The 14,627-nt window shown below is 37.5% G+C and overlaps 1 protein-coding gene across 1 annotated transcript; it reads left to right on the top strand.

Annotated features, from left to right (window-relative positions):
- Positions 1-1,813: 1,813 nt before the first annotated feature.
- On the top strand, positions 1,814-11,288 carry klf5b (Kruppel like factor 5b). The gene is made up of 4 exons (XM_088644471.1): positions 1,814-2,152; positions 4,357-5,203; positions 5,773-5,832; positions 9,370-11,288. Exons 1-4 carry the CDS (start codon positions 1,973-1,975, stop codon positions 9,546-9,548), a joined length of 1,266 nt encoding a protein of 421 aa, XP_088500597.1. The 5' UTR covers positions 1,814-1,972; the 3' UTR covers positions 9,549-11,288.
- Positions 11,289-14,627: the final 3,339 nt, after the last annotated feature.

The raw sequence follows: 14,627 nt of genomic DNA, 5'->3' as shown, positions 1-14,627 counted from the left end.
ATTTTGCGTATATCGAGTTTTTTCCCCTACGGTCTTTTACAGTTGTTATTCACTTCCTTAAAGGTAAAGTTTCTGATAAATAACCTCGGAGCCTAAAATGTCAGAATTATGCAGCTAATTAAACAATCAGACCAACAAGGTAACTGGGACCGTGGACTTGTGCTAGTCGGTCCTCCCCCGGTTCGTGTCTTTTACAGTATTTTCCGTCATATGATTATAGTTTCTAAAATATACTGTAGAAAATAAGGAGAAATACATTTTGTCTTGACAGAATACATATCACTAATTGCTGTGTTACCAATTTAAATTCGCTTTCAGAATATTTTTGATTTTCTTGCCACTAGAATAATTTCCTTTCTGTCATTCGGGTACAGCTTTTTTAAATGGGTGGATGAAGCAGACTTAAACTGCACACTTTTAACCGATGTGGGGAAAGCAAAAAAAAGTATTTAAAAAGTTATAAAAGTTTTGTGCATTTGCATTTTGTGTATTTCTTTCCAAAGGTTTCCAAATGGGATAAACTGCACCTGCTGTTCAAGGTTGGAGAAAAAATCTATCACATTTTAAATAGCAGGAGCGCGTTGTTATTTAATAAGGTCTCAACAGGACATTCCAAATATAATAAATTGCAGTTATGAGTTTTATAATATCTTACTGCTGAGCTAGTTTTTTAAAAAAATATGTTTTACACTGCGAGTTTCTATTGATGTTCCTAAATTACATTAAATGCTGAACTGGTGGACTAACATACTTCACTTTTTTTAAATACTGGCTTCTAGATACACAATCATACGATTGCCAGTATGTCGGATGTTTCACTTGACAGCATTTATGTCGCCTCCTTCTTGGAAAGAAACAAAGAGGCAGCATTTAAACAAATCCCCTGTTCACAGGTCCTGCGAACTGTACTTCACATCTAGCACGCAAACGTAGTGTAGCAGGTTAAATGGAAATGAGATCGCCCGGGGCGTTGTTTTCAAATTTATCTGGATGAAACTACACACCCAAACAAAAGCGGGGTTAAAATTGTTTTTAAATGATGTATATTAAAGATGCAGTTGCCGAAGGTTTTACATTCTAATGGCTATGGTGGTTGGTCAATTTTAGACGTTGGGACGTAATTCAAAGGACATCCTTTATCCCTACATCATGAACGAAGATTTCGGCATTTGTGGGAGCTAAATGGATAGGATGGCTTTGGAAAAAAAACCGTGCGAAATATTTCTAACGCTCAAAGTCTCCCGGGTCTTGATTTGTTGCACACACAGCGTTTAAAAATAGGAATGCATTCCTTTATCATTAAGAGTTTCGAGCCGATCCGGGTCTTCTAGTTACCCTTGGCCCGAGCTGCTCAGAATAAACTAAACTGCTGTAACTGGAATTCCCCTCCAGCTCCACTTATGAAAAACAAAAAGATACAGTACTTCGTTTTCCAGTACATTACATAAATATTTTTTCCACAGTTTAGGGGCTACAAATGTTGTCACGTGTAAAAACAAATACGTGCCACCCTACTCGCACGTTCACTGACCTGCTGTGGTTTGAGTCTGATGAAGTTACTATGTGGCACTATTGTTACTTTTTGTTCCCGAAACGATGTGAATCATATCCAGACCTTGTGCATTTTCGCTGAAGAATGCTTCTGAACACTCCGCAGTACACCAAACCCGCTGAGTAATAAAGCATTCTCAAGATTTTCAATGATTGTAATCCCTACTACGGTTTATAGTAATTGGCCTCCCCCTTGTCAATCCGATCACCTTGGCTCCGCCCCGAGGCGAACCAGAGAAAAAGTGACCGAGGCGATGTTAGATCAGAAAAGTCCAACGGCGAGCTGGGTGGAGCACCCCGCGAAATCTACCGGAGATCTTTCAGTTCGTGTGATTTTCCTATTTGCACTCTGAAAGAATAGCATAAGTAAAACCTAACTGGAATATACCACACTGGGTATTGCACCCTGTAGCTGACATTCATGGCCACTACCACTCTGTTAACGATGACTGCAGGGCTGGGTCCGGGGCAGGACGAACCGTTTTATGCCCTTCTTAAACCAACGCTGTCTGAAGGTAACCAGGAGAGAGACTTGTCGCTGTTTGCTGGAGACATGAAGAATACGGCCAGTGCCAGGATTTTAACGAACGATTTCATGCAGGTAGGACATACTAAGTTTTAGATTTGCAACTTTTCAGTGAAGGTTCTCCTGGGAGCTACAAGTTAAAAAGTCAGGCTTTTTGCGAACGCCTTCTTTTGCACTGTTCAATAGCTATTGATGTATTTGTTTAAAACTTGGTTTGCATTTAAACAGTCCCTTCGTCTCCTTTGAAGGCTGCCTGAATAGAACACGACATTCTAGTGACGACATTTTCATTCTTTTTCAATACTTTTTAAAATAAATGTCAGATATGGTGTGATAGTCTAGATGTTTTTGTTTAGATTGCTATTTTTGTATTTTATTTTTCCCCGAAGAGAGAGCCTGCTAAAAACGCGCAGGATTTGAATGGTTTCGTATCATTACTAAGAAAAGGACATCCGTAGTTGGTACGACTGTAAATATATGTATGAATAAAGGAAAATAGTATGTAAGTGAATCTTAAAACTATGTTTATTTCCAGTCCGGGGTAGGAATGAAGGTGGGAGGTACTGTGTGGGTGGAGGGCATTTTTAGCTGTTTGGAAGTTGGAAGCCAGGTCTCTGGCATGGAGTGAGCGCTCTGTACAGTTGCTGTACGGCTGTGTGCACTTGACCACCATCTCGTCGACAACTGACTCCCCTCGCCCACTCGCAGCGCTGGCTCGCAGACTGGGAGAAACTTCCCAGCAACGCAGACCTTAATCAGAAAACCGTTTTGAAAGAGATACTGGGCAGTGAACAGCTGGAAGATCTAAATTCAGAAATAGCTAACCATAGCCTAGCAGAACACTTCTAGCGCTTTGTTCCAGTTTAAAGGATTTTTTTTTTCGGTTACTCGAGCATATCACTTACATAAGAGAAATTAGTGAAATTTCCACACATGATTTGGACAGAAGATTAGTTTTGTTTTAACGCGATCGGGGGAGATAGCAGAGTGGTATGAAAAAAGCTTAGCAATTTAACTTATTTTCCATTTGTCAGCTGATTCTGTTTTGGGATTTGGTGTGAGCTGCGTTTTTACAAGAGAAGGGGGAATGTAGCATAAGTCCATTGAAGAGTACTTGATAAATGTTTTGCTGATGACTGTACTAGTAACATATCAGCCTCCTTCCACCCACACGCGCTTTAGCGCAAGCACGGAATGATTACAGTTTAGGCATCAAAATGTCAAGTCTAGTGTTACAGTTTTATAGCTTGACATTATACCCTGCTGAAACGTGGAATGAGAATATTTAATCTGTAATACGCACGCGAAATACACCATGAGACTTTATTCGTTTGATAGCTCACATCCCAATCCATAGCTTTCGAAACGTTTTTCGAGATTTTATTAATGAACAACAAACCCTTTTGCTTTCCTTCTGCTACTTGTTTCAAACATCAGGTAGAGGCTGAAGGACGGAACAGTGCAATTTCTAAAGATGCCTGAAAAATATTATGGAGAGATGCATATAAAAGGAGTACACTGGAAACACTGAAATCTGTTACAGTTTTGTATTGAAATGTAATAATAATCAGAATTGGCTGTGAGAGAGGAGACAAAATGATTTACAGAAATCAGTTACACATTTGGTGTGTGTGTTTTGTTTTGGCTTCCTTAAAAACGTCATGTGTAATATGTACCCCCTGCAGATTTGAAGGTCATAATATTAATGTAGAGAAAAAAAATGATCAGAAGTACTTATACTGTTTTGACAGAAAACAAACCCAAATCTTCCAAAGCTTACTCTTGGTCAGAGTTTAAAATGGAAGCACTCACTATTTTTAAGACGCTCATGCTTCATGAAATGTATCAGTAGCAATTTTAAATACCTTATTTTACATGTATTATATTAATTTTGTTTATTAAAAAAGGTCCAAAGGGAAAATTTAACTGGTAGCAGTTAAATCTTCAGTAGTAGGCTAAAGATATATCTACATAATAGATTGGTTCCTAGAAATTGACTCTTAAGGCACACAGAAGAGTGATTATGATTAATATAATTTGAATATACTGGGTGTTTTCATAGTGTGTCAGCTGGACTTATTATGTTCAGATTTAAAACATTTTTACACCAGTCTAGGTGAATTTAAAAATCTACACATTTTTATCTTTTGAGATATTACATTTCTTCAATAGTTGGTGAAATTAAGAAAAGCATTGCAATCGTTTGTCAGAGTCATTTCTCTCTGCCTGAGAAATACACTAATTTCTTCTTGGTGATTTTCTTGGTTTTTAATTCTCAGACAAGATCAGAGATGGACAAGTACCTGACGCCACAGCCTCCGCCACCCCTGCTAACACCAGAAGAAAAGAAGTTTCGTAGAGATAGTGTTTCTGTGGTGGACCAGTTCTTTTGCGAAGATGAAGGGTCACCATACAGCATCAACATGAACGTCTTTCTTCCAGACTTCACGTACCTGCGGACTGGCTTGTGCAGACCCCAGAGGCCAGCGGTGCCGCAGATCAAGACTGAGCCCATGCACTGCTTCGTGCACCCGAACAGCCCAAGCACCAGCGCAGCACAGACCCTCCCCGAGTTTACCAGTGTCTTCAGCTCTGCTGCAGGGGCAGACATCAACAGTATCTTCATCAAACAAGAAATGCCTTCCCTTGATATCCCTCAGGAGGGTCCCCTGTTTCAGCTCTTAAATTCCCCAGAACTGGAAGGGCCCATTGCTGGGAGCCAGGCCTGTGCTAACCCTCATAGCAACATTCCCATGGCATCTACAATGCCCAATAACAACAACCTTCCTTTGGGCACCCAGCAGTCTGCTGCCAAGCCGTTCTGTAACGTGCGCACTGGTCCCTATTCCCTGCCACCCCAGTTTGTTCAGCAGCAGCAGAAGCCCACCTATCTCCCCCCCTCTCCTCCAAGCTCGGAGCCAGGAAGCCCTGACAGGCAGACAGAACTGCTACAGAACCTGTCACCTCCCCCTTCTTACGCTGCCAGCATCGCTTCCAAACTGGGCGTCCACAGTCCAACTCTGGCTCCTGCCTTGCAGGGCCCTCAGCATTCTGTACCGGTCCGGTACGCCCGCAGGACAAACCCTGACCTAGAGAAAAGACGGATACATCACTGCGACTTCCCAGGTAAAAAAGCACCATTCCTCCGTTAATGAGTAGATCCAGCAGGGAAGAGCCAAATGTATTTAAGAGTTTTTTGTTATTGTTCATAATGGAGATTTATGTTTTGTTTTACCTTGTCTTCGCTCTGAATTATTTAGTTGAAGCACATTGCCTTTTACCAACTCCCAACAAATGCAAGGAAATTGCTGTCAAATTATTGAATACTGTTACCTCAAAAGGTCCTAGCAAATAAAAATGATTGAAGGATACAGACATTAAAAGGCCATTTGCGCAGAATAGTTTATTTCAAAAGCTAGAATAAAGTGCTTGCCACTTAAAAGAGTACATCAGTTTCGGGTATTATGTAGCCTAGTATGAACAGCACTATGATTAAATACTGTTATTTTTTCCTTTGTTGATGTTTGTTAAAGCTTTATTTTTCTCCCAAAAAATCTATAATTATGTATTTATTAAGAAGGTATCACATATGCAATTTTAAATAAGCCAAACTGTTTTCAAAATAGTTATTGGTTATGAATGACTGTTTTTTTACTGCATGTTTTGAATTCTATTCCATTTCATCTCTAATTTAGGGTGCAAGAAGGTCTACACCAAATCTTCTCACCTGAAAGCACACTTGAGGACTCACACTGGTAAGCATTTTAATTATCCAGGCATCATATCTTAAAACTTTCTTTTAAAAGAGAAGGGCCATTTATTCTCAAACTGTTCCATGGCAATTTTCCAGGTGGCAGACTTTCCTTGTTGGCATCATTGTATATTCATTTTGTGATGCCTGAAGATAAAACTATCCCACATAATTTTATTATCCTTCAGATAAAATGGAAAAATTACACTTTTTCATTTGATTTCCACTCTTAATTTTTCCAGAAAGTGGAAAAAATGGAAGGTATTTTCCCAAAAAAAAAGAGAAGCAAACCTTTTGGAAATTTCAGGCACAACTATATTTCTGTTACCTTTGTTTTGTGTTATAAACTGGTATTCAATGAAATACTGCTTTTTTGTTCTGAGCTATGCCAAGATGTAAAGTAATTAAATTGTATGCCTTCTTTAAGAACTAAATTTGCACCCCTTTCACAAAACATTGGTGTTTTTAAGTATAGTAAGTATAAACAGTATAATCTGTTGATGCTGTTCATTGATAGATTTCGGTTATATTAGTCATTGCATTTTCTCTTTTTGTTCTTAAAAAGGGGAAAACTGCTTTAAGTCCATCCTGAATGCAAAGCAAATGTTTGAACTGCCTTCATACTGCTGCTATCATCAGGCTGAAATGGGCCTGTTGATAATCTCTGGATTTGAATGTCAGTTTTGCTGTTTTCCGTGCGAAAACTGTACCTTTATCAGTGGGCTTATCCCTACTTGTCTGATTTCTTTTTCACGTAAATCCTTTCGTTAAACTGCCAAAAAAGGCAATCAAAATATTTAGTTAAAAGGTTGTGAAGTTAAAGTTAATGCTGACACCCTGGTTTATTTTGTTAACCTGTTCTTTTTATGTGCAGACTTGATAAGCCAATGAGCTTTCAATACATCCAATAACCAGATAAGAGGGAGATTATCAGTAGTTGGCATTCTAAATTATTTGACTATTATGAATTGAGATTCATAGGTATTTTATAGTGTTATTTTTAAACAATAATTATTTTGTGCAAATAAAAACAAGGCAATTGTGCAAGAACTGTATTTCACATTTGTGTACGAGCATTAGAGCTTGGTGAATTTCAATATGGTGATTATGGCAAACCTACTGTTACTGCAGAACTTAGTTTAAGGTAAATAAGGAAGTTATCACTTTCATTTCTTTCAGCCTCTATAAATCTAAACTGATGTCATTGCAGTATTTATCTATGGGGATAAAGTTCATTTTACTTAACTGCTGGTGAATAACTGTTGTTTAATTTGCTTGATTTATTTTGTCTTGGGGTGGGGCAGGTAATGGTGAACCTAGATGCTTTGCTCTTTCTCAGTATAAGGCTTTTGTAATGGCGCAACACATATCAACACGATTACAGAAAACCCCTCAACACAATGGGGTTTAAAACAAAGTTAGATTCTGTATTTATTCATTTACTTCCATTTCAGAACTTACTGGGAGGCCCTGCAGTATTTCTCTCAGCATTCATTATCTTAAGAAATCCCCAATTGTTTGAAGAAGAGGGGCTTTTTTCTAATCTGAAAGGGTCTAAACAATAGCTATATAATCGCCTGTGATGAAGACAATCTTGTCTGTCTTTTAAGGTGAAAAGTGCTTTAGGCACAGTTTGTCTACCATTAGTAGTCTAAACAAGTTAATGCACATCCCCTTTGTTGGTCTGTGTTTACCCAGGCTTCAGGTCCACCTTAAGCTGCTCTGGGGGGTTTTCCTCTGTCTGTCCTCGTATTGTCTCACATTGTATTTGTGGAAGGTGTATGGTATGTTAGAAAAGTTGTACGGAGGTTTAAAGATTGTTATAAAATGCAGTTAAACTAAATGTCAATATTAATAGGTACTATTGTTTTAATAGAGACAGAAGCCGCACATGCTGTCCAGCAGGAAAAAAAAGCAAATCTATTTTTTAAAACCTGGTATACTGTAACCATTTAATTGATGTAAAGTATGTTTAATAGTTTAATGCAATCTGCTTCTTTCTCTTTGGCATATATAGACAGAATTAATTTGTGTCTCTGGATATGCAAGTAGTTGTCAAATATTGCTTCATCTAGATGCTACTTTAAAGTTGCACTGTAAAAACTGCTTAAAGGATATATATATATATTAATATCTCATAGGTGTTAGGTAGATTCATTGAACGCAAACTATAAAAGATTTAGTACTATCCTTTCTGACCCCTAAACCTACTGATTTTGGTTGCAAACATTTACACGGATGGAAGGTGAGGTAAATTTCTGCTGGTAATATGTCAGCAAATGAATGAACGAAACAAATTGTACAAGAGAGAAATAAGACTAATAAGAAAAAATTAGACTAATTTGCTTACTCTATTTTGATTCTACTTGTGTGAGGTCAGTGGTTAACTTGTTAGTATGATTTTGGAGATTAGAATTCTTATCCAAAAAACTGAAAAAAATATCTATTCAAAGTAAAAACTGTGACTTGATGTGTGCTAGCAGTCTCATGATTTTAATGTTCCACATTAGAAACACCATTGAATTGTTAGGAAGTTTGTTCACTCTCGCTAAAATGGTTTAAATCAAGTTTTGTGCATTTTCATAACTGTTTCTTATATGTAAAGGAACTATAAATTCTGCAGTTATGTAAAGGGGAAAATTGAATAATTAAAGCAATGCTTTAACGTACTAGTGTTATGTGAGAAAAGTTTGAGAATTGAGAATTGTGAGATAGATGCATGTATACATAGATGTATACTGCAAGGAGTAATATCTGCTAAAATGGAACTTTCTGAACTCAGTAGTTACGCACATACCCAAAAGGGTTTAGAGGAAAAAAAACTGGTAAAGCTGGATAATATGTAATCATACCAAGCCACTACATGATACATGCTTAAACTGTACCATTAAATCTCCCAAAATAATTTTGCCATCTGTCATATTTCAGAAAAATTGATTCTAAAGCATAACACACATTATCAACACTTTGTAAACCTTAAGCTATATTGAAGCAGCGTGCAAATTCAATTGATAACATCCTTGCCGAGTGTTTATTATGAAACCATAGATACAAACAGTCAGAAATGGGGAACATTATAAGGACAATTGCAGCCTTGCCAGAAGTTTCTCGTGTAGCACATAAAAGCATTTATGGAAGTGGAATTCCTCACTTTTTTCACGGCTTTGTTTGAACAAGAGTGTATCTGTGTTTTGAAGGGCATTTGTCAACATACATATTCACTAAATGAGTACAAGTGTTTTCTTGACTACCGCGCCATCCTTATGAAAGTCTAGCTGTTCAGAGAAACACCTTGCTGTGAAAGCAGCTCTTTATTACTTTTGCTTGTTTTTACTGCTTCAAGCTGAGTGAAATTCGCTCTTTTTGCTGATGAATGTCACACTGCTGGGGAGTCACACACTTAGGCCTGCATCTCGCATTCTGCTCAGCTCTGTCAGTGTGCCACTCTGGCCCATGGTTTTGAAGGCAAAGGCAGGGGTAGGCTTTTCCTGTTGTTTAACGAACCCAGGCCACCCTGTGAATCGCTTTGTTTCCTTTCCAGGCGAGAAGCCCTACAAATGCACCTGGGAGGGCTGCGACTGGCGGTTTGCGCGGTCGGACGAGCTGACCCGTCACTTCAGGAAGCACACCGGCGCCAAGCCCTTCCAGTGCGCCGTGTGCAGCCGGAGCTTCTCCCGGTCTGATCATCTGGCTCTGCACATGAAGCGCCACCAGAGCTAGGCCGCGATGCAGGTCGCCCGCATTGAGTGAGAAGCCTGAGCTGTGTCTGATCAACCATTTTCACATTAAGCTTTGGGGGAAAACTGGAACTTTTCAGATTTTTTATTCATTTTTTTTCCCCAAACATGACAGAGGTGCAAACCCGAAGAATGTTTTTGTGTTAATTGATTCTTGCGTCCCCCTTGTTTAAGAGTTCTTGGAAGAAGAACAAAAAGACTTCAAGCTAACACAATTTGAAAACCAAAGATTCTTTTGTGTTTTGACCAAAGCAAGCATCACTCTTATGATAGTGTTTAAAAAAGGGCTTGGAAATCCATGAGACACTGTTAAAGAAAATAAAAGATAACAGCCTTACAGAATTGGATTTCAAACCAAAGAACAAACCTTGGAAACTACTTGAAATTTTCTAAAATGTTTTACTTGTATTAAGACATTTCCATTATTAAAATACCTTTATGAGATCACTGTGTAGTACCAAAATGTTCTACAGCATATATATATATTGCAAAGGGCTTGTTCTGCTTTTTAGCATTTACTTAAATGAGCATGGCAAGCTTCAAAACCTGTTTAATTTGCCTTTTGACTGAGAATTTGTCCCATGTCAGTCTAATAATGAGCTACTACTGCCAACACTATATTTGCCACAAGGCCTATGATTTTATCTTGGTGTAAGACACATGACAGTTGGGAAACACAAATTTTAAAAAATCATAAAAATTGGCACAGAAATATGTCATTTGTTAATAATATGTTTAAGTGCGTTCCCAAATAGTCTTGTTACAAAGCATGGATTTATTTTACTTTGGTTAATTAGAAAATGTTTCTCAGAAGCTAAACTGGAAAAATGTAATTACATAATTTTATGTATTGTTTCTAAGCACTGGAAGGGCACATTTAATACTGCATATATGACTGATGAGCACTATCATAAAGCTTTCATTTTAAACTGGATGTCAGATTTCTGAAAATATATTGCCTTAATAATAATAATTGATTGTACTGCTACTGGATTTTTTTAACATAAGGGAGCGAATAATTAATTTAATATGATGTAAAAAGGAATTGCCCAAAATGTGGGAATAAACTGGTTCAAGTAATGTATCATTTGTACAAACATAATTATTTAAACTGCTATGCATGCCTTTATATTTTATACTGTTCATGTTTGAAGCCATATGAATGTAAAAAAACCTTACAGTTTTCTGTAATAAGCTTTATGAACAAGAATTTCATTGCAAGTGCCTTCAAGGCCTTTTAGAAAACAAACATTAAACTTTAAAGTTTCTCATTAGATTAACTAATTTGTAAAGCAATGGGACAGGATTACTACCCTTTCTTAGGCTAGGCTAATGTGAAAAATAGTGGCTTGCTATTTGGTGTACATGTTCTTTTTCTCATTTTATTTATTAATGTAGCCTAGTATAAGGAAACTGGAAGAGTAAAAGTAAATTATGTAACTAAAATGCCTTAATGTAAATACTTGGCATCTGATGTACATATCATGTTTTTGGTACGATGTGTCAATTGATATACTCTATTCCTGAAAACAAAGGGGCAAACCAGGCTGCTGTCCTGCTCTAGCATTGTGTGTGCTGTTACATTTTTTTGTCTTGTGTTTTTTATTATTATTTTGAAATTATGTATAAAATGTAAGATGACGTTCACAAAACAGTTGTATTCCCACCATGTTTTGGGACTGATCAAAATATCTAATAAAACTTTGATGTTGCTTAATAATGACTTTGCATCAGTTTCAGCTGTTTCTTTGAGTATTTGTTTTCAGTTTGTTGAAAGTAATACTCAAAACTATGCTTTAAATATTTCAGTTTTCAATCAATTCATAGGATTGTTCTATATTTATAAAATATAGTATGTATTGAAATATTGATCAAACATTGTTTTTTTATTTTGTTTAATAATCATTTTACTTGTTGACAGGATACTCTTAAGGCTGGCCAGCCCACTCCTGGTTCTTATCGCTCAAGAACCAGAGAACACTGTTACAGCTGAGGGCTCTGTTACTTCATTAAACCCTTAATTGAACTAATAATTTGCTAATAAGTTGCAAATCATGAGTCATTTATACAACAATGTAATTGATTGGAAACATCTAGGACTTTAAAGCACAAAATTACAATGTAGGTCCAATTGACCAAGTTATCAGTCAATAAAGGGCTCTACTACATTAGGTAATGAAGAGCTCAGCTGGAAACTGAAACCAGCACATACTGGGATCACCGGGATCTCAGTGTCCTGCTCTATAGTTTATGTTTTTAACTATAATTGCTCTTTATTGCAATCCTCCCACCTTGGCTTGCCATGCCACTCTCATACCTGTGTTGGAGAGATGTTTGCTCTAAACCATGCACTGTTAGAGTCATCTGCCCCAGAGTGCCTGTGGCCAAAGTCAGCATCAAACAAAGGAGTGGAGCAGACATCTTTACAGACACTGCAAACGCACTAAGGCCCGCTTAACCACACGGATCTCTGTTCTCCTTCCAAGCTTCTCCATCACCAAGTGGGTCTCAGTCAATAGTGTCCAGACACCTTGTGGTGTCCCAGTCACACTTGGGTAATGATACAAACCAGGCTTACAAAGGTGAGGTCTGGGCTATAACAGGGCTAATTCTGGGACTGAAACATTGAAGCAGTGTGCAACAAGGATAGTGTTTTATTATTGTTTTATCCTGTATTTGCATGATTAGTGGAGTGCTTTTTTGCCTATGTGCAAAAAAATGTGTCAAAGATTTTAAAACCACTTCTTCACATTTCTCATACTCATGGTGTGTAAATTTACCAGATATTGTTGCCTCATGCTCATATAGTCCTAGAGCATCAGATGCTTTCTAGAAATCTCATGTTCAATGAGCAATTTAATTTCAGTAGAGTTTTTTTGACCACTGTTCACTTATCATAAATTGAAAGTCTGAAATACATCATTCCGATTACTTTATTATACTTGAATTTCAAATATGTTTTCAAAGGGCGAATAGCAACGGAAACATTCACCTATATTTTAAAGAGTATATCCAAGTCACTGTTACACTACAATTTTTTTATTTTGAAGTATACAATTTTGTAATCACTACAGAAATATTTGTAGCACTCGGATATTTCAAACTTAAAATACACCATGTATGTATTAGGAAACTTTACCAAGTTGGTAAAGATTAAATACCTCACCAGTGTTCAGTCATATTGAATAATTCTAGCAGGAGGTGAAATAAAGCATGGAACTTTGTTAAGCTTTAATATTTTTTTCTTGCCTACTGTACCTGGTCTCTGAGTTAATCAAAATTGTCATGAACGTTATTCAAAATAGCTAATTTGGCTGAATGTACAACATGGATGTTAGAAGGTCTTTGTTGGGATTAGGTTTCTGCACAGTCTTTATAAGCCCTTTACTTGACCACAATTATGGAGAGACCTCGGTTCAAAATACTCAAAACTAGATTTCCTTGTAATACCCAATGGCAGTTATACTATGAAGAAAGCGTGTGGGTGCATTGTTTAAGAAGGCTTTCATCATGTTCTTCTCCTTACAGGGAACTAGGTGGGTGTTGAAGATTGCAAAGCTATGGGAGCTGCACATGTCCCACAGCTTTACTTGTTAGAGCCTCCTTGATACGTGTCTGTGGGCTGTAACAAAAAATTACGAGCAGCTGTTGAGATGGGATGTTCTCAGGCTGGTGTAGTCAATCATCCACATAGGAGTATGGTTGCTCAAAGGGTGTTTTTTTCATCAAGGAGGATGCTGCACACTGGTGGTGGTGGAGGGGATCCCCATTACCTGTAAAGCGCTTTGAGTGGAGTGTCCAGAAAAGTGTAAGCAATTATTAATTATTATTATAATTATTTTTTTTCCACTGAATGGTGCTCATAAATTAAATATTGAACCTGAAACAAGGATCAGGCTTCTTTAACTAAACCACAAAACGAATCCTGTTTCTGAAGAACTGCCAATATATGCCTTATAATACAGTTACCATACACCAATTCTGGTTTAACCAAAAATGTTAGTAGTGTATTGCCAAGCAAACATGGCTCAGCATCATCACCATATGGAAAAGGGCTACTATGACTGTCCTCTGGTTAGAGGAGGTAAAGAACCTTTCAGACCTTGGTTAAAGGGTTTACTGCCGACTGATTCAGCTGACCATCACCAATAACCATTCGGATTGAGTGACTATGGCTTTTGGTGTTTGCTAGTAATTTGGGATACATTTAAGATCCCCTTTATTTTTTATGGAATATGTATATAGCTACATCATAGTAAAACCCAGCCAAATTGATTCAATCAATGAACTGTGGACTCGAAAAAACCTGCTGGTAGTCCGATTTAAGATCATCCTCATTATTAAGTTCGGCCAATTATAGATTTCTATGAAAACTTTTAAGTGCCTGGGCTAAAGTCCAATCCCTTTTCTCCCTTTAACACCATTTTAAACATAATAGCGAAGGTATTATTCACACACCAGCTGCCAATTTTCTGTTAGTGATTAAATATTAAATAGTAGTCCATGTTTGTGCTTGGAATTAGCTGCTGCAGAGCAAACTACTCCTGTTATCATGCACCACATGATTGATGAGCACTGCGTGGCAGGGCATGAATAGTTGCTAGGTTTTAAGCAACCCTTGACTCTCGTGGTTAATTGGCACACATCAGGGAATAATAGGAAATCCTTAAGATAGAACTATCAAAACTAATCTATCAATTATTCAGATTAGTTGAGTGTGTACGCATGGGTACATTTTTTTTTGCAGTCGCTGAAAGTGTTTTTATTACAGTGCTTAAAAGTTAGTTGAACTGTTTTAACATCTGTATCATTAAAAATTCATGTCCCATAGATCATGGAAATTCAATATACATTGAATGGCACCACAGGGAACACATGTCTAATGGCAGTCCACACCTGGGGGCAGTAACATGACCACTCTACCACAGTCCTTTGGTAGCCTAAGAATATTGTGCACCATCTGAGGGACATGATGTTAGTGCTGTGTGGATTGCACTGTCGCTGTCTGAGTGAATGTGTCCCTAGTGGCTTGCGCTCAGATTTAATTCTGCTCTCACATCTG

The sequence above is a fragment of the Lepisosteus platostomus genome, chromosome 2, assembly GCF_059453375.1.
Source record: "Lepisosteus platostomus isolate fLepPlt1 chromosome 2, fLepPlt1.hap1, whole genome shotgun sequence".
Classification (NCBI taxonomy): domain Eukaryota; kingdom Metazoa; phylum Chordata; class Actinopteri; order Semionotiformes; family Lepisosteidae; genus Lepisosteus; species Lepisosteus platostomus.
The sequence above is the reverse complement of the archived record's forward strand: the minus strand, read 5'-3'. Positions and strand labels throughout refer to the sequence as shown.